The sequence below is a fragment of the Nyctibius grandis genome, chromosome 25, assembly GCF_013368605.1.
Source record: "Nyctibius grandis isolate bNycGra1 chromosome 25, bNycGra1.pri, whole genome shotgun sequence".
NCBI classification, from domain to species: Eukaryota; Metazoa; Chordata; class Aves; order Nyctibiiformes; family Nyctibiidae; genus Nyctibius; species Nyctibius grandis.
This window is the reverse complement of record NC_090682.1, coordinates 7,524,931-7,551,122: the sequence shown is the minus strand read 5'-3', so window position 1 is coordinate 7,551,122 and position 26,192 is coordinate 7,524,931. Positions and strand designations below refer to the sequence as shown.

At 55.9% G+C, this 26,192-nt stretch overlaps 2 protein-coding genes across 8 annotated transcripts; one reads left to right on the top strand and one right to left on the bottom strand.

Moving 5' to 3' along the window:
- Positions 1-74: 74 nt before the first annotated feature.
- C2CD2L (C2CD2 like) lies at positions 75-24,434 on the bottom strand. Of its 6 annotated transcripts, none has more exons than XM_068418212.1 (17): positions 24,219-24,434; positions 22,593-23,173; positions 20,473-21,656; positions 18,363-18,458; positions 17,773-17,892; positions 16,268-16,378; positions 15,269-15,382; positions 14,525-14,642; positions 14,236-14,359; positions 13,612-13,676; positions 12,903-13,030; positions 12,438-12,609; positions 11,563-11,664; positions 11,023-11,156; positions 10,221-10,503; positions 8,591-8,800; positions 4,854-8,347 (listed from the first exon to the last, which is right to left on the bottom strand). In XM_068418212.1, the coding sequence occupies exons 3-17, from the start codon at positions 20,512-20,514 to the stop codon at positions 8,280-8,282; spliced, it is 1,887 nt and encodes a 628-aa protein (XP_068274313.1). In that variant the 5' UTR covers positions 20,515-21,656; positions 22,593-23,173; positions 24,219-24,434; the 3' UTR covers positions 4,854-8,279. The 6 variants fall into 6 exon arrangements, with proteins under 6 accessions (XP_068274311.1, XP_068274310.1, XP_068274313.1 ...); XM_068418211.1 differs by lacking the exon at positions 24,219-24,434 and adding an exon at positions 23,988-24,063; XM_068418210.1 differs by lacking the exons at positions 4,854-8,347; positions 20,473-21,656; positions 22,593-23,173; positions 24,219-24,434 and adding exons at positions 75-96; positions 192-246; positions 19,025-19,339.
- Positions 20,568-26,181, top strand: DPAGT1 (dolichyl-phosphate N-acetylglucosaminephosphotransferase 1). 2 transcript variants are annotated; one of them, XM_068418215.1, is made up of 10 exons: positions 20,568-21,061; positions 21,160-21,280; positions 21,366-21,579; positions 22,124-22,270; positions 22,425-22,509; positions 22,967-23,155; positions 23,801-23,888; positions 24,253-24,408; positions 25,594-25,679; positions 25,832-26,181. In XM_068418215.1, the coding sequence occupies exons 1-9, from the start codon at positions 20,907-20,909 to the stop codon at positions 25,657-25,659; spliced, it is 1,221 nt and encodes a 406-aa protein (XP_068274316.1). In that variant the 5' UTR covers positions 20,568-20,906; the 3' UTR covers positions 25,660-25,679; positions 25,832-26,181. The 2 variants fall into 2 exon arrangements, with proteins under 2 accessions (XP_068274316.1, XP_068274315.1); XM_068418214.1 differs by having other exon boundaries at positions 25,594-26,181.
- Positions 26,182-26,192: the final 11 nt, after the last annotated feature.

Sequence of the window (26,192 nt, the reverse complement as noted above, 5' to 3'; positions counted from 1 at the left end):
GCCCGTGCCGGTCCCCTTCTCGCACACCTTTACCGTCACGACTTGCCTGTCTGGCCGCCGGCAGTTTAGGCCGCCACGTTGACTCTTGCACACCACCTGTAAAACCCAAGAAACACAGGTCGCTTATGACTGCGCCACCAATACAACACCTGAAAAATAACTGCCGCTTCAGCCCACGGATCGGCGCTCACCTTGCCCGAGAGTCAGCTCCTGTTCCCGTATCCCGTGGCGCTCATTACTTTGCACCTGCAAATTAAAAAAAAAAAAAAAAATACCATAACGTGCGCATATCGCCACCAGTCATCTTCGCTTCTTTGGTATCTGCACGCTTTACAGTTCCAGCAATGCCAAGTACCTCCTTCAGTTTCTTCCAGCCAACTTTAAAGTCAAGATTACCAACAAAAATAGTGGACCCCAGCCTGCCTGTCTACAAGTTACTGGTAACCTCGGGAGGAATGTTCGGATTATCGAGAATAGAAGGTGGTAAATTCATTATTCCAGGTGACGCAGCGTCGAACGACACCGCAGAAGAGAACCGACCGGAAGCTTCCGAGACGTGAGATCGATCCACGCTTTGAACTCGTTATTCGACAAAAGCAGCACCCGATTGGCGCTATGCCAATGAGTATGTGTCACAGACTGCTTCCCAACGTTGATGCGGGCTGGATGGAGCTCAGGCGCCGAGTGGTTTTCACAACCTATGCCTGCTTCTTCCGAGGGAACGTAAATCCGGCTCTCTGCTGAACACCTTCTTGAAGGGTCCTGCCGTACGATGGAGTAGCTGAGGAACGTTGCAGAGTTGTTACTTCACCGCGGTAGCTCCGAAGGTTGATGTCTCTGCTGCTGCTGCTCCTCTGGAACTGTTAGAGGTCCATCTCTCCTGGAGCCCGGAGACATTTTATCTCTTGATTTCCAGGTGTGGCGTCACGTCTCTTGATTGATTGGACACAGCTGTGTGGCATCATGTAAGTCAGCGAGAGCAGCAAGTAGCTTCAGCTGTTCCTCTTGGCTCTTGCTCCAGCATAATAGGCTTCCCACAAATATGGGCATTCGAGACCCTAGGAACGGGGCCCGAGACACGTGATGTGCTCCTGGAGCTCAAATAGCGACGAGGATATCGAGACCTGAGGAAGGTCTAAGATACAGAAGACAGACAACACAAAGATACACAGCAACACAGACACAGCCTGGAACTGCCCTGCCCGGCACGTGCTAGTCTCGTGCTGAAAAATAACCCGCTCCCTTCGCTTGCCCAAAGGGAACCGGTCCTGGACAGCCCTCTCCCCAACACTAACTTTAAAACCCCTCCCTGCAATTCCCAATCCTTATTCCCTCCATCCCCCAAGCCCTCCCCAGCACCTTTCTCTCAACTTATCTTTCAGAGAGCCAGAGATCTCGATCCATCTTTAACTAAGAAGCAAACAAACAAAAACACCAAAAAAAAACCACAATCAGGGATTGAATCCTGCGTTAATCCTGCAGTCTCCAGGTTCCTCTTTGCTATCTGTAAAAAAAAAAAAAAAAAAAACCAAACAAAACAAAAACACACAACTAAAAAAAGCTGTTCTCAACCAAGGGAAAACAGAGCACCAACACCAAGGGAAACCGAGGGCAGAACTAGCTCCCCGACGAGATGCCCCGTCCGTGGCTCATATACTCTGGGCCCCACCCACAAGCCTTCCCACGATCACCTGGCAAAGGGGAGGGGCTGGCCACCGGAAGGCGTGAAGACGGCCGGAGAAGCGGGAGCCTGCTTTCTGCTCTTCTTTAAACTTACGGCATGCAAAACGTAGAACGGAGACACAGACCGCTACCGAAAATGACCACACCCACCCTTTTACCACAACTTCGTCCGTCTCGCCGACGACACAACCGAGTAGGTAATTAAGCATATTTTTACTGAGACAAATGCAAATCTTTATTTAAACAGATAGAAATAATCTAATCTACATAGGAAAATAGTTTGTTAAAAGGAATACAAACATCAATAGCAGAAACGATGCGGTTTAGATTCCTAGCGAAAACCAAAACGCTCCACCGTTACGATTCGCTTCTAGCGACGCCACGTGTATTACCTCTGTCGGCACCACGTTCCGGTTAGGACCGAACGACGAATCGGCGTTAGATCCCGTAAGAATCCCTTCTCGAAAATATCTCCGGTCGCAAGAAGGCCGGAGGGAGCGAAGAAAAAGTCCAGAGGGGAGTCGAACGGAATATGGACACCCTCGGGGGGCAGGGACTGAACTGAGGTATCCTAGCTAGCATAGAGGATGGCATGAGTATTCCAGAGACAAAACAGGGAACGGTCCTCGGGGAACGAGAAGGGCGCAAAGTACGTGAGACGCGGCCGATAGGGAGCTCCGGAGCTTGAGGAGGGCCCCGAAAGGCGTTATGACGGCAGTAAAGCGGCACTAAGAGCACAAGCGAGACAGCAGAACGGCCTGCGACACCGTGCAAAACTCTAGAGGGCGTCCTGACAATGTACAGAAGTCCTAGGGGAAAGAGCGACTGAGTGGAAACGTGATGCATGGCAGCTAATAAAATAAGAGCACTCTGGAGCGTAGAGAAAGCCTGAGGAAGGGTTCTGTCTGAATAAGAAAGATACAAAACAAGCTACAGATCTAGAAGAGCGCCTTAGGGAACACGGAAAGTCTCGGGAGGTATCGTGACAGGGATGAGAGGACTCCAGCGGAGATCAGAAAACAAAAAAAATACCGGTGACACAATGAGAAATTCAAGAAAGGATACGAAGAGAATACAGATGTGCTCTGAGGCTAAGGAGGATGCTAGAGGAACCCTGAAAGGACTAGACACGCAGGAGAAGGCTTGGGCGGAACAGTGGGTCTCCAGAACAGCTTCTGGGTATAGCAGAGAGGTCGCAGAGGGGTTCAGGGACTGAAAGAGGGGTCATCCAACACACGATAGAAGGCCCGGGATCCTCGGGCAGTCGCGGTGCCGTCTGCATTTCCCTGGGGACGTCCTCACGGGCCGGCTCTGCGTCGTTCCCTCCTCGTACCGTGTTTCAAAGCAAACTCCGACACGTGAATTTAGTTTGAGCCGTTGCTGTTCGTTGAGAACATACGTTTGCAAAGAAGCACCGAGGCTAAATTTCATCTTATCTTTAGCTTTACATGCTTTAATACATTCACCCAAACAAACCATAAATTCTCTAGTTAAGGGAAACCTCATCGCTCTTGAACTAGAATCTCAGCTAGCTAGTAACCTAGGGTTCGGCTTCGTCACAGGGCGAGAAGACACCGGCACCCGACATTCAGCTCCGGGCGTGCCACAGAGCGCTGCACGGTGGATTGAAAAACTGGCAGAGAATTACAGCTCCCGGCGAGCGCTAGAAACTAACCCGGCGGAACGGAGGGGCTGTGGCCGCAGACTACAGCTCCCGGCGTGCCGCGAGGGGCAGCGTTCTCCGAGGTCTGAGCCTGCGGGGACGCCGTTCCCCCCTCCGCTTCACCTGGAAGCCCCGCGGAGTCCAGAGTCCCCGACTCGGCCCCGGGGCTCGCCCGTGGCCGCTCTGGTGGGGGAACGACACGTCGTGCCCCCCCTGCCGCGTCCCCGGCACCTCTCTGCCACCGCTCCGCGCCGGCGCCGACCGGCACCGCCGCCCTGTCCGCGCGCGCGGCCCCCCGACTGTCCCCGGGACCCGCTCTGAGCTCACCCCCCCGCCGCCGCCGGACCCAGAGCCTGTCCCTCCCCCGCAAGCCGAGCCGCGACCCCCCCCCCGGCCCCGCGCCCCCCACATCCCCTCGCCCCCCTTTCCCGGCTGCAGGATGCTTCTCCCTGCGCCTCGAGGGGGAGCGCCCCCGACGGTCCGAGCGTTTGCGCCCCGCTGCCCGGTCCTTTCGCAGCCCGAAGGACGCCCGGCCCCGCTCACCTTACCTTCTCCCCGAGGGCAGCTGCAGTCCCAGCGACTCCTCCGTTACTCCAGACCGGCCCCTCCACAACCGCACGAGGCAGCTAGACCTCCACCTCCAGCAGTCCGAGAGCCTACGCCCACCCCAGTCCACAGCCCTTTTACACTAAGAGGCCACTCCCACCCTCAGCCTCACTGCCTGCACCTGGGGCTAATCCAGCCCCGGCCCACAGCTGCAGCCCATCCAAAACACGGGGCCGTCGCCCCACCCCCAAGACACGTTAACTCATTCCCTGGACTCTGTGACAGTCTCTGACCAAGTGGAGAGGGACTGCAAGCATAGCCATGAGAGCAAACAGAAAGCAATCATTTATTAATTAACACATAGATGTGGCATATGGCATCTCACACAACAGTAACCGTGTGGGAGACGGCCCCCCAGCCCGGGCAGCAAGGCCGGCGTGTTGACACGACCTCCTTCCCCGCAGGATGAGCCCTTCCTGCGGCGGAAATGCGCAGCCCTCGCCTCTCTGGCCTACCTTGACTTTGCAGCTGGAACTCCAGGCCCTGCAACACGGCGAGGATCAGAAGCAAGGGAAAGCAGGGCAGGGTAAGGGAGAAGGCAGTGCGAAAGCGGGCGCTAACGAGGGAGAGGGCAGGGCTCTCCCCGAGAAGCTGAAACCGACCCTTCACAGGGTACGGCCGCACGTCCGGGATCGGCCGAAGGTTTCGGTGCCGCTCACGCCTTCCGGGGCCGACATCGCCGTCTCGGGAATCCGTCGACTCCTAGAAGAGCCGCAAAGGCTACAGCCCTTGCCCTGGTCTTACGGGCTGTAAACCCGTGATCCTGCGTTAGGCGAAAAGGGCTGTTCAGAGGGCAGTCTTACAAAAGCGGGCTACAAACCAACTACCTCTCTGAACTTCTAGAAAGCCAAAGCCCGACTCACCGCACTCCACCGGGTATGAAGTCAGACTCGGGGTCGGGTTTGAATTTCCATACGGTTTAATAAATTAACAGGTTCAGCCATTACACAGCAATGGAATTCTTCTTCAACATATTTACAAAGGTGCAAGAACTTCATTCATTTAGTCCAAATTAAGTCATTTTATTCTCAGCTCTTAAATAGCTACACAGTTCCTATTTTTTTTCCTCTCAACAATCCAGGCCTAAAATAATCCACCCAGAGAGAAGGCATCAAAGTACAAAAGAGCACACACAAGGAGGGGCGCCAATTCAAAATCGGCGTGGGTATTTGGTCCGGTACCTGTACGGGCAAGGAGAGGTGGTGCGGAGCAGTCATGCCTGTAGAAGGAGCTGCGATATAGCAAGTACACAAAGACCTTTTCCAGAAGTTTGACCGCCGCTTAGGATTGTTTACCGTGACGCTTGCAGTGACCTGGGGCGAGAGGGCGGGGGGGAGAACAACGCAAAAGACCCCAAAACACGCAAACACCAGCCACCCGACATTCAAGCATCTCACCGGCTACCCAGAAATGACTTCTCCGTAGGTTTAGCAAACAACGGACCGAGAGAAGCCATCGCAGGAAGGAAGCTGCATCGCTAAAGACAAAAAAAGCGGAATGAAAACGTTCGAAAGCGTACGCCTTGCCGTGCGCCCGGTTCTAGCCTAGAAACGGCGCGTGCCCGTGGCCCTCACGTACCGGTTTGAGGAAATTTTCGTTACGCTCCTCTCTGCTGAACTGTTTTCTGACTAGATCTCTATCCGAGCCATCTCCCCGCGCTCTCCCCCGCTTAGCCAACGTGCCTAAAAACCCACGCTCAACTACATAGGCAGCGTGAGGGTGCTCGAAGGGGCGCTCGCTGTGCTTCCTTGCTCAAGTCCGCCCCTGCAGAGGCCCGTGTAAGAAATGGGGTCTGTGGACGCCACAGAGGCCGGGAAGGCCGCTCTCCCGACCCACCGATCGGCCCTGTCGTCCTCGCTCCCTTCGCAGCGTAACCGGTACGGGCGTTCGCGGAGCGTGCTCTAATCGCAAGCGCGTGCAAACACGCGTGCGCGATCGCTCCCTCTGCCTTCGAATATGCGGCCTTTGAGCGCCCTTCTACAAGTATCGGGCCTCAGTCGGACGTCCGTCCCGCTAAAGCCTATGGCACCCCCAAAACACCGAGGTTTTGCGGTTCCCTCCGTTTCTTTCCACGCCTGCTTTCTCTCACCTTGCGAGGATAGCCCTTGCGGGCTGATGCCGAGGGCTTTTGAGGGGGAGGCTCTTAAAAAGCCTTACCAAAACACGGGGAGAGGATGTATCCAGACAGAAAAATACTTAGACGCATACTTACAGCTAGAGAAATGTACGTTCTTCAGAGAAGTAAAAATACACAGCGCAGGTAACTTCTAGTAACCCTACTCAGCCAAAATAGCAAAAGAACCCAACCCGAAATGTATACTTTGGCTTCATTTACCAGTCACGTTTTCTACTCGCGTAGCCGGCAGCGAAACGCGACCTTCGGAACGCAGGCCCTCGTAAGCGGGTCGAACTCCTTCGGAAGCCTCCGTGCGTTCCAGCCCGCCGCTCTACGGCTCATCTTCCCCCACGTATTCGGCCAAGGACCGATTTCGCAAGGTGCAAATATCGAGCCTACCCTGAGACAGAAACCTAGCAACTGCAGATCGTTCTAGTCTAAAAGGTGAGACGGCAGCCCACGCCGCGCACCGGGGTTGCTCCGTGGTCCCGGGCGTTACGAAGCGCCACAGACTCCGCAACGGCACCGAGAGAGGGCGTGGGTATCCGGAAGAAGTTACACAGGGAAAAGCAGATTTCAAATAGCATTTCTTCTGTCCTAAAGCCAGAAGCACAAGCAGGGATTAAATACAAAAGAAATTTCTTTAAGCAGCACTTCTGTGGGGGGGAAACTCCCTGGGACTCGGTCTTTACAGTTTCTGAAGGCCAAAGACCTACGTGACCTTCCCTTTCCTTACCAGAAGACTAGGCTGGAAGAATAGTTTCTCACGCCTATAACCACGCCTCCCCCACGAGGCGGGTTCGTTACCGTTGTCAGCTTCGGCCAGCGGAGTCACCCGTGCCCGCGTACCCGGGACTAACAAAACCGGCCGCCTACTGCTCGGGGGGTGAAAACGACCGCGCGTGCGAGAAACGAAGCCAAGTATGAATACGAAGAGAAAGGATCGACGTGGTCATTGGGAGCATATCAGAAATAAAACACTCCCCGTGCACAGAACTGAGCCATTCTCCCCTATCCCTCTGTGCCTCAAACAGCAGTTTACCCAAACACCCTGAAAAACAATCTGCGCTTACAGAGAATACTTAGAAGAACGTTAAAAATACAGTATCGGTCCTGTGCCGTACAATTTGAGAAGCAAGGAAATGGCAGAAAGTACATCTCTGCTAGGAAACACGAGCGGGTGCAGGAGTTCACGTTGGGGGACGCGCTCTGTCAGCGCTTGACAAGATCCCTTTCCTTTGCTACCTATCTAACCGGATACAAACTTCCACAGCAATTTACTGCCCGTGACAAAAAGCACTGCCGAAAATTCAAGGGAAGATTCACAGCGACCGTCGTGCATCCCGTGAGCCGTTCGCTCCACGGACTGCAGCGCAGGCGATTACCAGATAAGTCTTCTGCCAGGGCAAAGCTCAAAATCAAAACCGGTACCTCCGCTGCGATTCATCGGCGGGCACAGCCTGGAGCCAACAAAGCGGGAACAAATTCAGGAAAGCCCACGGACATATGGCAGGAATTGCCCATTTAACATGGCTAGAAAGGGATCCTCGGTCCCCAAGGCCGGTGAGAAACTCCAGTTTCAATTTTGCTCCTAGCTTTCCTTTCGCCTCCTTTCTCCGAGCCAGACCAAGATACTGCGGTCGAAAGCTAGGTACGTGTTTGTCCGACATGAACCTGGCTCGCCTTTTCCGCCTCCGGTCTACAGCGACAACGCTCGCTAGCCCTCGGGGCCCTACTCGCGCCCACGAGCCCCAGATTCACGCTTCGGACGTTCTCGCGAGGGCCCAGGCTTCTACAAAAACTCACCCAGGGGTTAAAAATTCCTTCTTCTTAGAGACTCCTTCCTTCATCAGCATGCCATACAAATCAGGCATCTTTCAGCACTGTCCGAACCAGAGAACATTCCAACGGCAGCGCCGGGTAGAAACCCGCAGCTCGTTCTCCTGACAGCTCGCAACCCGCGAACGCATCGCCCCGCCCCGCGCCTCGGTGCGGTTAGGCCCTCTGCCCCGAGCAGAAGCAACGAGAGCGTTTTAGAGGGCCGGCGACCGCATCGTTCTCTCTGGCTAGAACGGCTGAGCGAGGCTGCGTCCCACGCTTCTCAACAGCATAGCTAACCCGGTAGGTTCTCGATCTCTAACTGTGAGAGTTGCCGCTGGAGAGGCCACCCCCACTCCGGCTCTCCAGGATGCGCCCGGCGATGCCAGACAGCTACGCAGGCAGAGTCACGTCCGCAGCTCCTGGGACCCCCGCGGGGATTAGCGTGCCACCTGGATTTTCTGGGAAAGCACGGTGGGGTACAACAGTCAGAGAAGGCTAAGCCAAGGCAGACGAGCAGCTTAAGCCCCAGATTCGCCACTTCCGCTCCCCAAATGCCATAAAGCACTGGGGTGTCTTCCCTCAGCCGAGGTCGGAAGGAACCGGACTGCAGGTCACAGATACCATGGAGTGGGAAGACAAGAGACTAGAAAAAGATCTCTGCGCAATCTTTCCAACGGGCTTCTCCCTCCTTCAGTTCTCACCTGCTGTTGTGCCGTCGCTGGCCTTGGGTTTGGATTTAGACTTGAAGGAGAAGCGCTTGATGAGGCGGCGGGAGAAGCTGCCGGCTTTCTTCCTAGCGGCAGAGCCGGCGGCGACGTTGGACAAGTCGTCGTGTGACTGGCTCAGGCCCGCTTCCTTCTGCTTGGTCCTTCTCCGGAAGATGAGCTTGGTACCGCTCCGAAGAAAGCTAACTGCAGAGACAGAAAGGAAGGAGATGGAAACCACGACAGTATCCTGGCCTGGCAAGTCTCGGGAGCAATACCACGCCTGGCCGCTCTCGCGTGAGCGGCGAAGACCTCTTCCGCCCCGAGCGGCGGAAGCGCACGGCAGGTCGTCGAATCCCAGCTCCCAGCCGCGAGGCCAAGTCTACGTTCAGGACAGACCGCGATACCAACGAGCTGCCTCGCTAAGCGTGCCGTCACGCGCCCCCTTTTACGCAACCATGTCCTCCCTTCAGTGGAAGTGTGCAGAATTGTAACTGGAAGCTAAGACTCCTAGGAATGGAAAACAAGTGAGAATGTCTGCACGTGGAGACACCGGGAAGAACGCACAACAGGGAAAAGGCCTCTCAGACTAGCCCAGATTATCCACTCATCGAGCCCCCGGAACAACTGCCCGCAGTCTCACGAGGTGCCCAAATCTGGAGACAAATAACGGCAATGGCTCCGAATGACTCACGCGGGCGGAACGGGATGGGGACGCCGAGCGCCATCGGCCCCAAAGGGGTGCAAAAATTATACCCGTAGAAAGCTACCGCAGAATTTCCCACAGAGAGGGCTTGCTTTTTGTTTTTCCTTCCTTTTCTTCCCCGCCTGCCAGGTCTCTCGAGAATCTGGGCCACGCGCCTTTCTACTCGCTGACGTGCAAACAAGGGCCCACCGCAGTTCAAACCGTACCTGGTTGTACCAGGGTACGACCCCGCCCGAAACTTGTCCTGCTCTCATATTCTGAGCAATCGAGATTTTGGCTTGTGCTTGTTTATGTAAGTTTGTAGCTAATCAAAATAGTCATGGCTACCAGCAGATAAATCCAAGGCACACCATCCACCTTACTGACACAAGCCCGGGAAGTCCAGAACAGCAGCTCGGTCGGGGCAGGCCCGCCGCATCACCGCAAAGCAGACAGTTTGTGTGGACATCCTACGGTACTACGGGTCAGAGGCTTTACCTACTTTGACGCTAGCGGACAAAGAGGAAGGGCATCGAGGCCCGTACAACCCACGTTGCTGGGCGGCCCCCGGTTCCGTGCCAGAGGCGGCCGAATTCAGAGAAGGAATCGCTATTTATGGACGCACGCGTGATCTGCAGACCCGGAGGCCGGGGAGCCAAAACGGGCTCTCGGGAACACGCAAGCTGCGCAGGGTTCCCATCTGAAAGAGCACGGAAACCAGAAAGGCCGCAGGAATCGGACACCTGCAAATAGAGGAATCTGGAACCGCTCCGGCGGGAAGCGTGGGAGAGAGGCAGGCTCTTTCAGGCTCCGGCAAAAGCCTCTCTTCGGCACGCCGAAAGCTGGCTGCAGCCCCCACGCTCGGGCGGGGAACTCGGAACGTCGCTTCGTCCCCAAGTACGACAGGCTAACGTTAGCTACCGTCTAACGCGTCAAGCTTACCTTTGTGATCTTTCAAGCTCCTGGTCTCGAGGGCTCCCGTGGAGCCCGTTTCAGACTCGACATCTTCCACCGACGGTCTCTCAGAGACGTCCGATCGCGTCGTCTCATCCAGCTCCTGACTGGCCCTTCGTGCCGACGGCGACGCTTCCGGCAGCTGCGACGATTCGGTAGAATCGCGCGTCCGGTCAGCCGCGCTCTCTGCCGCGGAATCCCCGTACGCCGTGGCCTCCAGGGACGCAGCGTAACCCAGAGAAAGTGCCGTTTCATCTTGAGCGATAGGTACCTGGAGAAGGGGTTAGAAGGTCAGACGGACCGGAAGACAGGGTCTAAAAGATCGCATTCGTCTCCCTTCTTCCATCCGCACCTACATACGGATGCTTCGGTTCTGATCATCGGTGCCAGACGGCACCGACGCACAATCGTTACTCTTTTGCTGAAACGTACTGGAACGTGGCCGATTCCAAAGCGTTTTGCTGCACCTCCCTCGCTCCCGTAGGCAAGTCCGAGGAGAACTCCTTAGATTCTCCACGAGGTTCCCAACCAGCTACAGCAGCAGACTCCCTTTCCGCGGCTGCCCTGTGTGAAATCCCACCGGCAGCTGCCCTGCAGACCGGCGAGGTACCTTTGACACTCACTGGGAAGCAGCGACAAGCTGCGAGGAAGCAGCGAAAGGGTTCTGCCGAGCAAGTCGTCTGTGCTGGAACCTTCCCACACCGGTCCCTACGGGACAGGGTAGTTTCACGCACGCATCCCTATAAACAACCTCCCAGATTGGAAAAGGAGCCCCCTAACTACCAGAGACCTTGGAAACTCCCGAGATGATCAGCGTGCTACGCTTCGTCGGGGTCTTCTTGGCGGGCTTGTTATTCGTCTCGGTCAGCTGCCTGATCGCCGTCTCGGCCACCGGATCCAAACCGTTGGGCATATGGCTATCCCCTGAGCACAAGAAAGATACCGACGCTCGAAGCGGCAACCTTTGGCACAGGCAAGAGGTCGTTGGCTGGCCGCAACGCTCGTAATAGGCAACTAGGTGCGCACAAAGGTAGAGAACGGGATTTATTACGGACTTGCCCGAATAAACCAAAGGAAGGAAGCTCCGTATAGCTCTCGGCTCTTTTAGACACCCGAGAAGTTTAATCTCCCACGAGGCATACCATTAAAACACCCTTCCCGCTCAACAAAGACTTCTCAAGGCTCCCAGAAGTTTGGGCAGCCTCGGCCACAAACCGTCAAAACGGCCACAGCGTTCCGTCCAGGAGACAATCAGAGCCCCGAATACAAGGTGAGCAAAGCTAAGGAACGCAGTCACGCCGGTAAGAGAGTAGGATTTCCGAGCACTTACGGCTACTGCTGGGCAAGGGGCTGCGAGGGCGGCCGCTCTCCAAAAGCACCGTTGTCTTCTTTTCAGTCACTTCCACCTTGGAAGGCGACCTCGATGGTGAATCTTCACAGCGGAAGAGAGACAGAGACACCAGTAAGCGGAGATGAAGCTTAGGCAACCCCACTACTGTATCGTGGCCCGCTACTCGCTCCCCCAAAAAGCCTCGAGTGGGCGCAGAGAGCCCGCAGAGGCCGAGCGCCTGGCTCCGTGAGGCTTTGCGGCGACAAAGCGGTAAGAAGCCTATTCGAAAAAAGACATGCGAAGCAGCCCCGTCACGAGACCCCCATTTACGCCGTTTCCCAGCCCCACCTCACGGAACAACCCGCACCACATTCATCAGGACATCAGGCTGCAAGCGGCAACGAACGCTAGCGAGCGAGGTCAACGCGCTTTCGGCTCCGCATTCAGTACATACGGCGTAACTTCTTCAGCAGTGAAAAAAATAGAGGAAGAGCGGCAAAACGCTCAGCCTGACATCACGCAGAGCTAACGCGGCAGCATACGCGTCAAGAGTCGGGACCTCCCGCCACACGAGGGTTTCAGAGAGGCTCGTCCCTCTCTCACCTGCCCCAAACACAGGGCTGCATCAATTCCCTCGCCCAAGGCTACCCACGAGTCGCCAGCCAGCGCGAGACGCTAAAGGAACGCCGACGACGCCCACGTTCCGACCCAGAAGCCGAAAGCGCCGCGCGAGGTGCGAGTCTGCGACGACCGCGACGTACGACGGCTAAACAGCCTCGCTACCGCTCGCGTGAGCGCCCTCGGGAATATCGCGGCCGAGTCCGAGCCCCTGTGGCGGCCACCCGTACGAGACGCCCGTCGTGGGGCAGCCTCACCCAGTTTGCAGTCTGCCTTGGGCCGGGACTGAATCGTGGTGACAGTAGTCACGATGGTGCCGTCCGGCATGATGGTCCGGTCCATCTCCACCTTCTTAGTGGGGGTGATGCTGGTCCGCAGAGATGTGGCGTGCTGAGCGTTCAAAGATGCAGGAGACTCCTGGAATAGCAGCTACAAAGAGTAAAGCACAGCTCAGAGATGCTCTTCTCCTCCCAGATGGAAAGGCAGGCGCATGGGTGATGAAAGGTACCGCTCTGGGCACCGAGGAGCCATCCCTGCTACAATGTCGGTTGAACAGAGGGAGGCTCGGGGACCGAGGGCCAGGCGACACCCCTCGGCCTAAGGATCTGCCTGTCCCCCGCGACGAGCCCGGGCCTCATCGTGCTCGTCTCCGGCTAGAGGTTTACACGGTGAACGCTTCCGGAGCACGCGTTTGTACCGAGCTTACGGAGTCGTGAGCTCACCTCCAGTGTAATGGTAGCTTCGGCCGTCAGTGACCGCCCAGCTCCCGGGGCCAGCGAGCAGACCTGTCTCCCAGACGGTTGTTTGCCCAAAGAATCAAGCAAAAGCGTGGCATGTGCCAGCAGCACACCTGCGAGAAGGAACGGGAAAACAAAACACACCACGTGACCTCAGCACCTTAGATGTCTCCCAGGGAACCCCTGCTGTTGGGAAGGAGCCCTGTGGACCAACGAAGCGGATCCCCACAACTCTGCTCCCAGGTTTGAGGCGGGGAGGGGGCGGGCAGCGCTCCTCCGCTCCTCTTTACCGACCCAGAATTCAACTCCCTTAAAGAGGCGGCCATTGAGCAGTCTCCGTCAAAAATTGACGCTGCGGTTCGTCCCTGACCGAGTACAAATAAACATAGTTAAGAGCCTTCTGCAACGTCCTTCGATTACACGGGGGCAAATCCCCGCATCCCTCTCGCCGCTTCGGAGCGGGGACGGGCGGGCCACGGGAACCTCCCGGTACCAAAAAGGTCAGAGTAAGAGCGTATCACTAAGAAGATCAGACTCCAGAATTACTTCACGGAGTCAGAGGCTCACATAAACTTGGATACGAAAAATCCTTGGCAGAGCTCATCACGCATCGTACCGACACAGAACTACCGCAGGCTCAAAGCACAGGAAGTCAGCATTTTTGTCTCCCCATCTTACGGCTGCTCGTACTCACTTCCCCCGCCGTCACTGCTCCCCAGCACCTGTAGCTTCAGCTCTTTACTTCTAGGTCCCAACTCCCTGTTGAAACAGAAGAAGACTGGCTAGTAATAGGGAATTTTTGCAAAACAGCCACGAGCAAACCACCCTATTCCGTATTTTTCCTCCCTCAAGTCTCACACGCCTCGTCACCTTTTCCAAACCTCCAGTACGCGCGCACGCTACTTTGGAGAACGCGACGAGGGGTAGCAAACTACACAGAAGAGGAGAACTCCGCTTCGCGTCCCCTGCAGGGCTGCATAGGCTGCCAGGGGAAGTCGAGAGGGCGATCCGCCTGGAAGGCCGAGATTTACGCTCCTGGCCTTCCGCATCCGCTGCTCCCGCACGCCGCCCGCGATCGGCGCTTCTGCCCATCCGGTTACAACGCAGAGCGTCCAGGGGAGCGGGAAACGCGCACGCAAGCCGGGGCCAATAGCCGGAATCGGCAGCCCGGCACGCGGGCAGCACAAACGCACGCTGCGCTGCCGCGCGGACTTCACCTCTGCGCCATCCGCATCGGTTACTGCGGCGCGCGAATGACGCCCAGAGACCGTACCGGTCCGGCTCTGCCGTGCCGGGCGGAAGGAGGGCAGACACTTACAGAAAGAGCTCCTCGTTCCACTCCATCTCTGCTGCAGCGCCTGCACTGCCAGCTGTCACCGGCCTCGTTCGCTTCTGCTGCGGGGGGCTGTCGAGCTCTGCCACGCAGCGTATCTCCCCAGCTCCTGCGACAGAGGAACAGAGCGCACGCGTCAGCTCGTCGACGCCAGGCAGCGGCTCGGCGGACGCGCGCCCCTCCTTTCCATTCAAACCCACCCAAAACATCCGCTCGCTCCAATCTCACCACCTGCACGCTCGCCCCTGAAGATCAACAATCTTTTCACGCTTACCTCCCTTGCCCTGGCAGCCCAAGTTCAGCACTCGCAGATTCCGGAGCAACAGCTTAGAACGCAGAGGGGCCGCCGCTACTCCGCACGGGGACTCTCGAGCCAACTTATTGCTGGGTACCTGAGGAACGACGAGACCGAGACCGACGCCTTTATCGTTCGCTCGCCGGCAGACAGCGGCGAGTCGCGTGACGTTCGTCCTCGCATCTACTACGTAGCTCCTCACACCCACGCAGGTGAAGACCCACAAAACCATCGAGAGATGCTGCAGGTTCCCCAAGCTACCGACCTCCGACGGGCCCGTGTGTTTTTTCAGATGGGAAATTTAAGGCATGCGGGAAAAGAGACAGACAAGAACAAGCTTGCCGGCTGCCACATGGACAACTGAAGATGACAAACCACCGACCGTTCCGTGCCTGTAAAGGCTGCCCTGGACGGAGCCTAGGCGTTCGGAGCAACGGAGAGACGGCCAAAACAGAGACGCGTCTCGGGCAGTCCGGGCTCCACCTCGACGCAACCGGCAGTCGGCGTTCACGAAACAAGGTACAAACAGAGCTGCCCTTCAGAGCGGTTTCTAATTATCCCTACTCCCCGTGCCACAATACCCCGACTCCTATGACAGCGCAGACCAAGATGCGGCCGTCGCCCAGTCTCGACCCTTGGGTTCCTCGCCTGAGCCTCAGCCCTCGGACACGCCCCCGGGCACGACGTTTCAGGCACGAGACCGACAGGAGGAGAGAGCCTTACCGTGCCGGCTCCAGCCGTGCAGGCCTTCAGATTCACCATCATGGCTGGCTGTGTGCTGACAACGGTATCCTCGATCAGGTCCTTTATGGTGGACAGATCCGCTCTCCCTTCATTCTTCTCTCCGCAAATCAAGAGAAAACGCAGGAAAGTCATAATGAGGCAGAGGCGTTTTCTCCTCACACAGCTCCAACTGCCTCTCGAGCCTCTAAGACGCTACGCTATCTTTCTCCCGGTAATAACCTCCCAAGTACTCTTCCCGTATCCTGTACTCTCTCTCCCCTGTGCTTAAAGCTTCCCTGTAACAGCTGCAGGCAAACCTAAGTTGTCTAAATGAGACAAACTAAGCCTCTACATCTGTAGTCTACCCGTCGCAAATTTTGACGATGCAGCTTTTTACGGTTTGCCACATCCTCCCCACCTCGTGAGATGGTACTACAGCGCTTTTGGGAGAACAGCCAAATTCCTAACTCTACTGAGGATAAAGCAACAAGGTTATCAATAAAACAAAAAAATCAACCGACCTATTTGGATCGCAGAAGCGCAAGCGCACCCGCGTTCAGCTCGTTAAACCTCTGATACCCGCGGGTTCCGCATGCTAATCTCTCAAAAAAAAAAAAAACCCAAAGAAACAAAACAACACAAAAAAAGAAAAACCCCAAACCAACCCAGCTCATTTTGCAACTCTACATCTGATAAGGGCAGAAGGACCTACATAGACAGAAAGCATTTTTTGCTACGCAGACTCCCGTTCAGCTGTTACGCCAAACTCGGACGACAGACTTCGGTACTCCTTCGGCCCTCTCGAGGACGCGCCGTTTTAACAGAGCTGAGCTAGTATCGATTTCGCGGCGAAAGAATCCCCTCCCTCGCCCTAAAAGGCCACGACAGCGAGTTGCCACCCTCTCCCCTCCGCAGTAGCCTTCCTCTTGGCTCGGCGCCGTTTCTGCCCCTTCCGCCCTGCCTCCCCTCGAGACCAGCCACCCGCCGTTTGCCGCTCACCTCGCGAAGTTGAAGTCTCGGAAGAACCGAAAGGTTCAAGTCTGGTCTGTCCTTGAACATCCACGACACCAGGAGACCTTCGCTATGTACCTCCTCCAAGTGGATTTCCACCTGGCCAGGAACAAATACCCATAGTCAGGAACACTTTCTGTTTCTATTCGGTGCTTTTTGCCTCGCCTCAGCTTCAGCGACCGAAAGGCCCTCACACGGCGCAACAGTAAGAGACAGAACACAGGAACGCAAGCGGTCCCGGGCCTACGCAAAGAAGCGGCCGCAGAAGCCTCGTCGCTCCGTAGCGAGATCTGGCTTCCTCGCTGCCTTTGGATGCCCGGGTGCCCTCAGAGGGAACAATTATAAGTTATTTCTTTGGCTAAAGAAAAAGCCTGCAGGACAATTCAAAAAGGTATACGGTCTTTGGCGTCGAGCCCTTCTTCACGATGGGAACAAAAACCACATTCCAGAGAAGCACATCCAGCCAGAAAGTGACTATGGAGTTACTGCCCGTTGCCTTTTCACAGAGCGTCTGTTCTGGAAGAAACATCTCCAATATTCAGCACGCACACAAAAAAAAAATCTGTATCACACTCTTGTGAATGTGTTAAGGGGAGCACTGATAAGCAAACCACTCCTCACCGTGGACTTTACCACACCGACAACCAGGACACCACCGTAATTATACAGGACGCATCTTTCCCTATCCATCGTGCCGCAAGGAGAATTGAACCCTGTGGACCTTTCGGTTCTTAAACACCCGCTTAAAAACGTAGTACAGAACGCTGCCACGCCTCAAATCTCTCTGGATTTTGTTACGGCTACGTTAGATAGCCAAGATCTGCAGAAAGAGACTCGGAAAATGGGACTCGGCAGGCAGATCGGGAATCTTCGCCACCCCGACGAACTTCAGTGCCGGCACGCTGCTTCTTCCGGCACGACGAGGCCTTTATTTGCGCTAAATCACGTCCTCCTTCCTCGATCGGCGTGGGGCCGGCTGAAGGAACGGGTTCAATGGCTAACCTTTTACAACTGTATCTCCGTTTAGCCCGCACCCAGGCCTACACAATAACCGGTCCGTTCTACCATCCAAGACCCCTCTCCAGCTGAGAAAGGGAATTAGGAAAAGGAGGGAAACTCGTGGGTTGAAATTTAAACAGATGTAATAAAATACGAAAACCAATATGCATACTAATACAAAAGACGCCAAGTTGTACTCAGCCGTTAGAGCGGTGGCGAGTTCCTCCAGGGATCACAACCGTTGAGAAGAGCAAAGAAGGAGAAAGAGAGAGAAGAGAGCAGAGCAAAGAGCCCCCTCCCCAGCAGCTTTGCCTTTTATAGTGACCCTGACGTCAATGTTACAGAACACACCTGTGGGCCAGCCTGGGGCAGCTGCCCTGGCTTACTGCTAATGGCCTCAATCCCCATACTATGGTGGGCCACAAACAGAAACAATACATAAAAGAAAATTGATTCCATAAATTTTATCCCTTCAAACCAGGAGAAACTGTTACCTGAGCCTGCAGCACAGCCAAACTGACGTGATAGGTGTCCACAGAAACAGCAACGGGGGACTGCTGAGTAACCGAGACAGGGAATTTCACAGCTTCAGCTGACAGATGGCAGCATAGCACCTAGAGAGAAAAGGAAGGAGATGCATTTAAATCCTTGGCGAGAGGCAGCCGTGCGATGGCAAAACCTCTAAAAGCGATGGGCAAGCTTGACCCGTATTGGCAGGAAAGAAACGTCAGGCTTACTCGCAGACCCGGTTCCGCACTGCGAACCTGCCATTTCAGACTCTGTACGTGAGGCAGTAAAGATGTATCGGTGACAGGAGGTCTCTTCTCCTCTCTACTGCAGGACCCCGCTATTTGGGCTCAGCATCCGTACGCCCCAGCTCCACCAACGCGTCGCCCCTCCGGACTCTCCCAGAGCCGCAATCTCACGAGCCCACGGACGGGCCTCCGAACTCGACGACAGACCTCGCCCGAAACTTCCCCGGTTCCACCGTCCCCGTCGCGCAGGCCCCGACAGTCTCCGTGGAACACGCCGTCAGTAGACGGAGAAACCCCGCGCCGTACGATTCAGAACAGCAAAGCCTTACCATGCTGTAGTCCGACTGCCTCTTGCACGTCACGCGACTTATGTTTGCGGCCGGCGGTAACTGAAGACCCTCTTCGAACGTGATCTGCACTGAACTCTACGAAAAGAGAAATCCATTAGTTCCCAGTGGTCAAGGTATCCCAGATAGTTTCAAAGAGGACGAACGATCGTGACGTGAATCCGGCCAGCACGCAGAACCGTCGCACGCTGCAATTCTACCCGCCTTAGCTTGTCCGTACAGAGAAGTGAAACGAGGTCTGCAGGCAAGGCTTAGACTCACAAACGCTACGTTAATTTCAGACAAGTGAACCCAAATGAGAACGGAAAATTGTTCCGGATAGCAGTCAGCTATAAGTCAAGTGCGTTAACCCTTTTTTATTGCAGAAGCTTTGCTGTTCCCTCTCTCTCTCCCCGCTCCGTGCTAGGCCCAAGTTAAAAAAACAAAAAGCAAAACCCAAACCAAACAAACAAACCAAAAAAAAACCACACAAAAAAAACCCCGGCACCTGCCGGCTCCCTTCGGCCCAGACCCCGCGACCTCTGACAGCGCCCGGCGAGGAAGGCTTCCCCGGAGGCCGCGAACAAAGGGCAGGCTGTCCCGCTCGCCCCTCCGCCCCCGAAGACAGCTCCCCCCACCTCCCCTCACCGCCCGCCCCGCCGTACCCCGTGCCGGCGCGCCTGGCTGTTGAGGGCTCGCACCCAGGCCCGCTGCCACTGCTCCCGCAGGGACCGGAGGGCGAGCAGCGCGGCGAGCAGCGCCCGGGCCCCGGCCTCCTCCGCCGCCACCCCGCGCCGGCGCGGCGCCCGCAGGGCCGCGGACCGCCAGTACTGAAGCAGCCAGGCCGCGACGGTGAGCAGCGAGGCGACGAAGAGCAGCACCAGCGCGGCCCAGCCCAGATCCGGCCCCATGGCGCCGCGCGCAGCGACTCACGGCGGGCCAGCAGGCATGGCGGGCGGGCCGCCGCCCGGCCCCGGCGCTGCGGCGCCGGCCCAGCCGCTGCCACCTCCCACCGGGGGAGAGGGAGAAAAGGGGGGGCCGCGCCGCCTCCCTCCTCCCAGCCCCGCGGCGCACGTGGGCCCGGACAGGTCCCCGCCGCGCGCCGCCGCAGCCTGGCCCCGGCGCCGTCCCGGCCCCGCGTGCGCACAACCGCCGCCCGGGCCCGCGCGTGGCGCCTACCTCCCCCCGCCAGCCGGCCGCCTTCTTCCGGCGCTTGCGCGGGGATGTCGGCGCCACGCCGACAGGGGATCTACCCCGCGGCCCGGCCCCCGGCGCGCAGCTTACCGCCCGGTTCTGCCCGCCTTCCCGTCCCGTGCCTGCGAGCAGAGGCTCTGCGCTGAGCTCTGGCCAACCGTCCCCTCCATCCCGCTCTGCGCTGCAGTTTCCTCCCTATCAGTAACATGCGCCGGCCTCGCAGTTAAATATTTATGGCTCAGTTAACGTTTACAAAGCCATTTTTGCAGAAGCTAAACAGACAGCAGAGCAAAGGCGGCCTCTCTCAACACAGCAGCAGCTCCCGCGACAGCACAGAAGCGGCCATCAGAAACCATCCCACTTAAAACAGGTGCAGGGCACGGCAAAGCACCTCTTGCTGCTACCGCACCTTCTGCTGCTCACCCCCCCCCCCCCCCAGGTGAACGCAACACCTGGGGACAGAAATTGCGCCTATCCTGCCTTCCCCCCGCCCCTCGCAGAAATAACCCCCTGAAGGTCCAACAGCTGACCCAACAGATTTCCCGGCAACTGAAAATCCCTAGTAAGCTATTTTATTGTTTTCTTCCAACATCTGAGGAAAGGAAGGTGGCAACGAAAGCGACGGCCGCTCCGTTTTTCGCTCTCGCGCATCCCGCCGGCGCTAGACGCCGGAGTGCTCCCCCGGTAACCCGGCTCCCCGCCCCGGCCGCCAGCAAGCGCGGAGCGCGGCGGCTGGCGGGGACTGCCCTGCCCGGGGATCGCCGGCAGCCGCCCCCGAGCGCCGCTTCCCGGACGCGGGCAAAACGAGTTTCCGGCTGCTGAGACGGAGGCACGACGGACGCTACCGCGGCCCCACGCACCCCTCCGCCGGGGCCCGCCCGCTACCCACGGCAGGGGGGGGAGGAGGGAAGTGACGTACCTGGAGAGCCGCACGCAGTTCAGCGGGCGCCGTGGCCGCCATGGCTGTTACGGGCGCTGAGGGGCGGAGTCCGTCGCGTGGCCGCCCCCAGAGCCGGGCGAGCGCCGGTCCTCGCGCAGAGAGCTCCGCTTCGCGGGGCGCGCGCGGACGTAGGCAGACTCCAGCGCCGGTCACGGGCGCTCACGCAAGCCCTCGGCGCAGCCGAAAGCGCTACCGGTCCCGGCCGGCGTACGAGCAGAGCCCCGCGCCGGCAGGCGGCTCAGGCCAGGGACAAAAGAGCCGCTCCCCTCGCCGATAGGCCGGAGGGGGCCCGCGCATCCGGTGCCTCCTCTCTAGCGTCCGGCTGGAAACACGCCGGGGGAGGCATTGGCGGGCGGCCCTCCGCGCCCGGCCCCGCCTCTGTGCCCTTGGCAGGGGCAGCGCCCACCGTGGCCATGGCGGCGTGGCCCGCCGTGCCTCTCCTCATCAACCTCGGCGGGTCGCTGCTGGGCTTCGTGGCCACGCTCACGCTGATCCCGGCCTTCAAGGACCACTTCCTAGCCGCGCGGCTCTTCGGCGAAGACCTCAACAAGGCCTCGCGGCGGCCCGTGTGAGTAACGCTGCCCCGCCCCACCGTGCGCCGCAGGGCCGGACCGGCCCCGGCCCCGGGATCGGCTGGGCTGACTCCCCGCCTTACCTTCCTTTCAGCCCCGAAGCACAGGGCGTGATCAGCGGGGCCGTGTTCCTGATCATCCTCTTCTGCTTCATCCCCGTGCCCTTCCTGAGGTGCTTCATGGAGGAGCAGTGCGCGGCCTTTCCTTACGACGAGGTGAGGCTTGCCTGGGGCTGGGTGCGCAGCAGGCACGGGCAGGGAGTGGCCGCCGGTAACCGGGGACCTGTTCTCTGTCCTGCAGTTCGTGGAGCTCATCGGTTCGCTCCTCGCCATCTGCTGCATGATTTTCCTGGGCTTTGCAGATGACGTTCTGAACCTGCGCTGGCGCCACAAGCTCCTTCTTCCTACCATGGCTTCCCTCCCGCTGCTCATGGTTTACTTCACCAACTTTGGGAACACGACCATCGTGGTGCCTAAGCCCTTCCGGGTGCTGCTGGGCATACACTTGGACCTGGGTAAGTTACGAATCACCAGAAGCCATCATCCAAGCGGCGAGCGGTCGGTGGAAGGGGTCGCCTGACGGCACTCGGTGCTGCAGAGGGAACACACAAAGGATTTGCTTAAGTAACTAGCGAGAGGGTGCAACTCCACCCGCTAAATATTAGGCTGGAAAGAATATCCAGAAACCCACCACGCATTCAACCGTGCATAGATAGGCACCGATCATTTTTCCAGGATTCTGGCGATACGGTCGAGCGCCAGGCGCACGTGGCGCTCGGCCGCCGACACCAGAGTGACCGAAGGACAGAAACAGAGCGCTACAGTCCGCTGCCGTGACGCAACGGTTTGCTGCAATTGCCGTGCCGTACGTACGCGTACACGTGACGGCCGATTCGCAGGGGAGGGAGCGATTTATTAGTAAGCTACCGATATAGAGACTCGCAGAGATTGCCCAGTAACGGATTGTCGTACAAAGCAGGGAGCGAGAGCTTTGGTGAACTGGACCGGGGCCTGCTTCGCCTATGAATACTAAAGCACTTGGCTCTCTCTGATCCACAGGTATCCTCTACTACGTGTACATGGGCATGCTGGCCGTGTTCTGCACTAACGCCATCAACATTCTTGCTGGTATTAATGGAATCGAAGCAGGGCAGTCTCTGGTGATAGCCGCTTCCATTATCATATTCAACATTGTAGAGTTAAATGGTAAGGAAGGTAACATATATGTATGTGGGTGCAAAACCCAAAGGGAGATAGAATCCTAGATTTCAATATGTGGTATTAGGAGGGGGGGGGCGGGGGGCGCGGAAATCAACCAGTCCTGCCTTACCACAAACACATTTTTTTCTTTTTTCTATAGGGGATTACCGAGAGGATCACATTTTTTCTCTCTACTTCATGATTCCCTTTTTTTTTACCACGCTGGGGCTGTTTTACCACAACTGGTAAGAGGATGGACATTCAGAGTTTCTTCAGAAACGTCCTTTCCCATTACTTTCTGCCTTTTCAAACAAACAAAACGACTTACCGACGCGCAGGTAGACACTGGAGCGTAGACGGGCTTCTCGCCAGAACCGGGAGCGCGAAGCGTCGGTGCGCCGGTAGCTTTCCTTTTGTTAGAACAATTCCGGTCACGCCGGCTCACCGAAACGCACGTACGCTCCCTCGTACGTCTCGCTAGCCGTTTTTTCGTACCGTATTCTCGGCAAGTCAGGTTGCGGGTCCGGGTCCCACGGTTCTTAGCGTACATACCTGCAATTATTGTTTTTACTGTGGAGATCTGCTGCGGTTCCCTCTCAGCCCCTAACCTGCCACGTGGGAATACGTTCAGTGGTTATGAAGTAATTTTCACGGCAAAGGCAGTCGTGACAGACTTTTGCTTTTCTGCCCCTTGGATCGCAGGTACCCATCTCGAGTGTTTGTCGGGGACACCTTCTGCTACTTTGCCGGCATGACCTTCGCCGTAGTGGGGATCTTGGGACACTTCAGCAAAACGATGCTGCTTTTTTTTATCCCGCAAGTGCTCAACTTCCTGTACTCATTGCCTCAACTCTTCCACGTCATTCCTTGTCCCCGTCACCGGCTGCCGAGGTAACGTACCCGAGCGACCTGTAACGGTACAACAGATTGTGCCTTTTATCTCCGACAGCAGCTGAGATAGGTGGTGATAGGTGCTCTTTTTAAAAGCCATCAAAGTAAGTTTTAGAGTTAAAAGTTAGCTGTTGCTCTGCCAGCTACGGTCAAGTCATACAGTAGAGGTTTCTCAAAGTAGTTAACTTTTCTGACCACCCCCACCACCCGCAAATACAGAAGAGGGATTTTTAACAATATTACAATATGATCGTTCTCAGCTACAAGATTGAGAGAAATTGATACAGGCCGCTTTTAATGCTGTTGCAGTAGGATCCGCTAAGATTTCATGCTAGTAAGCATTCTGCGGCCCTGTGCCTTATCAGCCGTTGTCTCTGTAGATGTTAGATTCTTCTCTTTCATTTTCAAAACTATACAGCTTTATGCATATACTGAGGGTGGGCTGGGGAGGAATATCCTCCTGGCTCTGCCCGATCTGAGGGACTAGGTATTGGCAGCTGTTCTTAAGTCTATCAGATTATTCCTGTTTTTTTCCACCACTGGATTTCTTTCTCGACTACTCCGCTAGGAATCTAAGTCTGCTTACATAGAGAGATCTCTGTCTCCTTGCTCTATCTGGACTAAAATTTTAATGTTTCTTTTTAGGCTCAATCCTAGTACCGGGAAGTTGGAGATGAGCTACTCCAAATTCAAAACTAAGAGCCTCTGTGCCCCGGGAGCAAGCATTCTGAAGGTAATATCTAGCAAACGTTCAAAATCCAGCCGCATTTTGAGGCGGTGATCAAATGCGAGAGGAACGGGACGGGAGGGAGTGCAGAGCTTCTGGGCTTACCGGTTATTTCCGGGCTCAAATCCGGAAGAAAATATTCCGCTTAATCTGTCACCATCCCTCGCGGTCGCTTGGATGCATTAATAAGTAATCTTTCAGAATAACCGCACGTAGCGGTGTCCCGGGACCATCGCAACCCTGTCTTGTCTTTTTAGTAAGAGCACGAGCCAAACTTCAGGGATGGTACAGCAAAAGGGATCTCGAGCAAAACGAGCCGGGGAGCACCAGAAATACCTGGTGAAGTAGCGTGCAATATTTCTCTCCCCAGGCAGTCAAGATCTTGCACATAGTAGACGTGAGGAGTGGAACGGATGAAGATGGCGAATACACCGAGTGCAATAATATGACACTTATTAACTTTGTTATAAAGCTGATCGGACCCACCCACGAGCGAAATCTCACTCTCCTATTGCTACTCATTCAGGTCAGACAAGTGGTTCCTCCAGTAGAAAGATGTACTCTGCAATAGAAACAGATCCACATGGGTCTCAAGTTTCAAGGGGAAAAGGGAAAGTAAAAGGGTCACGCTTTTCAGACAAGATGCAGTTGAGCTGTAGAACTTGAGGAGAACCGAAGGTTTACACAGCTCAAGGAGGAAATAAATTCCTCCCTGCCATCCCCCCCCCCAATCATTAAGAGCTAATAAATACAAAGTCCATAGGTTAGCTTGAGAAGATTCCCAAGGCACGAATCAGTGGATGCTAGTAAAACATTAAAAAAGCAGAGTGCCTTGTCACACCGACCCGATACAGCCTTTTTCCATATTCCTGTTTTTCAGTCGTACCAAATAACACAGTCCCAGAGTTATCCACGGCTGGTGAACTTGCATAAGCGTGGCACACAGCTCAGCGGTATCTGGAATCTGAGCAGGGTGCGCGACCGTTTTGAAGCAACTTAGAGCGCAAGGATAACGTGCCTCACAGGGCCGCTACTTCTATTCTGCATATTACCTCTCGTGCGTAACGTAGTAGAAACACCGCTTTTGGGAAGGCCTGCGTTGCTTAGCTGCCCACAATAAAATTCTTTTTTCAACCTCAGATCAAAGATAAGAGATTCTTATTAGGAAAGAGAAGAGGCACTTAGCCAAATCCCCATTCGGGAGGAAGGATTTCCAACAAACAAACCGGGAGACCGAACAGGGCTTAGGCAGACTGCACTGGGTACGGAAGAGGACGGGAAGTATGTACCGCTTAATCTTGAGCCCAGTCACAGCAGAGAAGTCTTGGCAGCGCCTTCTCGTAAGGATGCTTAATTGCAGCTGCGACACAAAGGTATTTTGCATTACGAACCGCAGGGTTTATGCTATAATAGGGGCTCCTTAAGAAGGAAAGAGTCGTTCCCAACCATCGGTCTCATCCGCTTGTTCTCACAGTGTGACTGTGCGCAGGCACGCGCAGAAATCCCGCCAGGATAGCTACGGTTCTCAGAGAAAGAACCGAGGACTTCTGCCTTTCATCCGTCTACATCGGAAAAATGTAGCCTAAATGTTTGTTATGTAGTGAAACGCACGCTGAAAAGTGCGGCAAATCCACCTGGAAAGGAGGATTCTGCCAGCCTGTAAACTGTTTAACACTGTAACGTTTCCGTTGTCTGTCTGATTTGTACCTAGGTCCTGGGCAGCACGATTGCATTTTCAATCCGGTACCAACTGGTGCGCTTGTTTTACGATGTCTGACCGGGCTGTCGGGAGCGGGGGTAAGAGTTGTACCTGCCAGTCAATGTTCTCCGATTGCGGTTCAAATGGTCTTGCTCCGGCCCGCCGAGAACCTCGGGACACCTGTCGAAATGCAAGCAACTACTCTGCGTGGCCCAGTCTTGAACCGTAATGATTTTTTTTCTGTGCACAGACGGCTTTTGTCCGATTCTGCTGACAGAAAAGATTCACTGCTACACAGACATCGCTGTCACTGGGAATACCTTTCAGAGAGGAAGTAAATGACCCAAACGTTTACTCACAGCACTTGGGGAAAGTGGGAAAGATGAAATCTCTATACATCTAACAGACGTGTTCCTGTTCACCGACAGAGAAAACGGGAACTTTGATTTCTGTGAGACTCTGTACAGCAGCACAGGTAAACCAGAATCCTCTCCTGGCTTCTCCAATACCGTCTTTGGTCCGTGGACATAGAGTAACATGTTATAAACCATACCCAAAACTCAGAGCTCTCCGAGAATAAAATAACTCGTGGTACCCTTTCCCCTTCGGTG

Bases quoted from the DNA above. Each gene is read 5' to 3' on its own strand.
- DPAGT1 (XM_068418215.1), top strand. From the start codon at position 20,907: ATGGCGGCGTGGCCCGCCGTGCCTCTCCTCATCAACCTCGGCGGGTCG. The intron at 22,271-22,424 runs GTAAGGAAGGTA...TTTTTTCTATAG, and splicing joins CAACATTGTAGAGTTAAATG to GGGATTACCGAGAGGATCAC. The intron at 24,409-25,593 runs GTCAGACAAGTG...ATTTGTACCTAG, and splicing joins TCCTATTGCTACTCATTCAG to GTCCTGGGCAGCACGATTGC.
- C2CD2L (XM_068418207.1), bottom strand. From the start codon at position 19,270: ATGGGGCCGGATCTGGGCTGGGCCGCGCTGGTGCTGCTCTTCGTCGCC. The intron at 18,459-19,024 runs GTACGGCGGGGC...CTCTTTTCGTAG, and splicing joins GCCAGGCGCGCCGGCACGGG to AGTTCAGTGCAGATCACGTT. The intron at 8,348-8,590 runs GTGAGAACTGAA...GTGCTTTCCCAG, and splicing joins CAGCGACGGCACAACAGCAG to AAAATCCAGGTGGCACGCTA.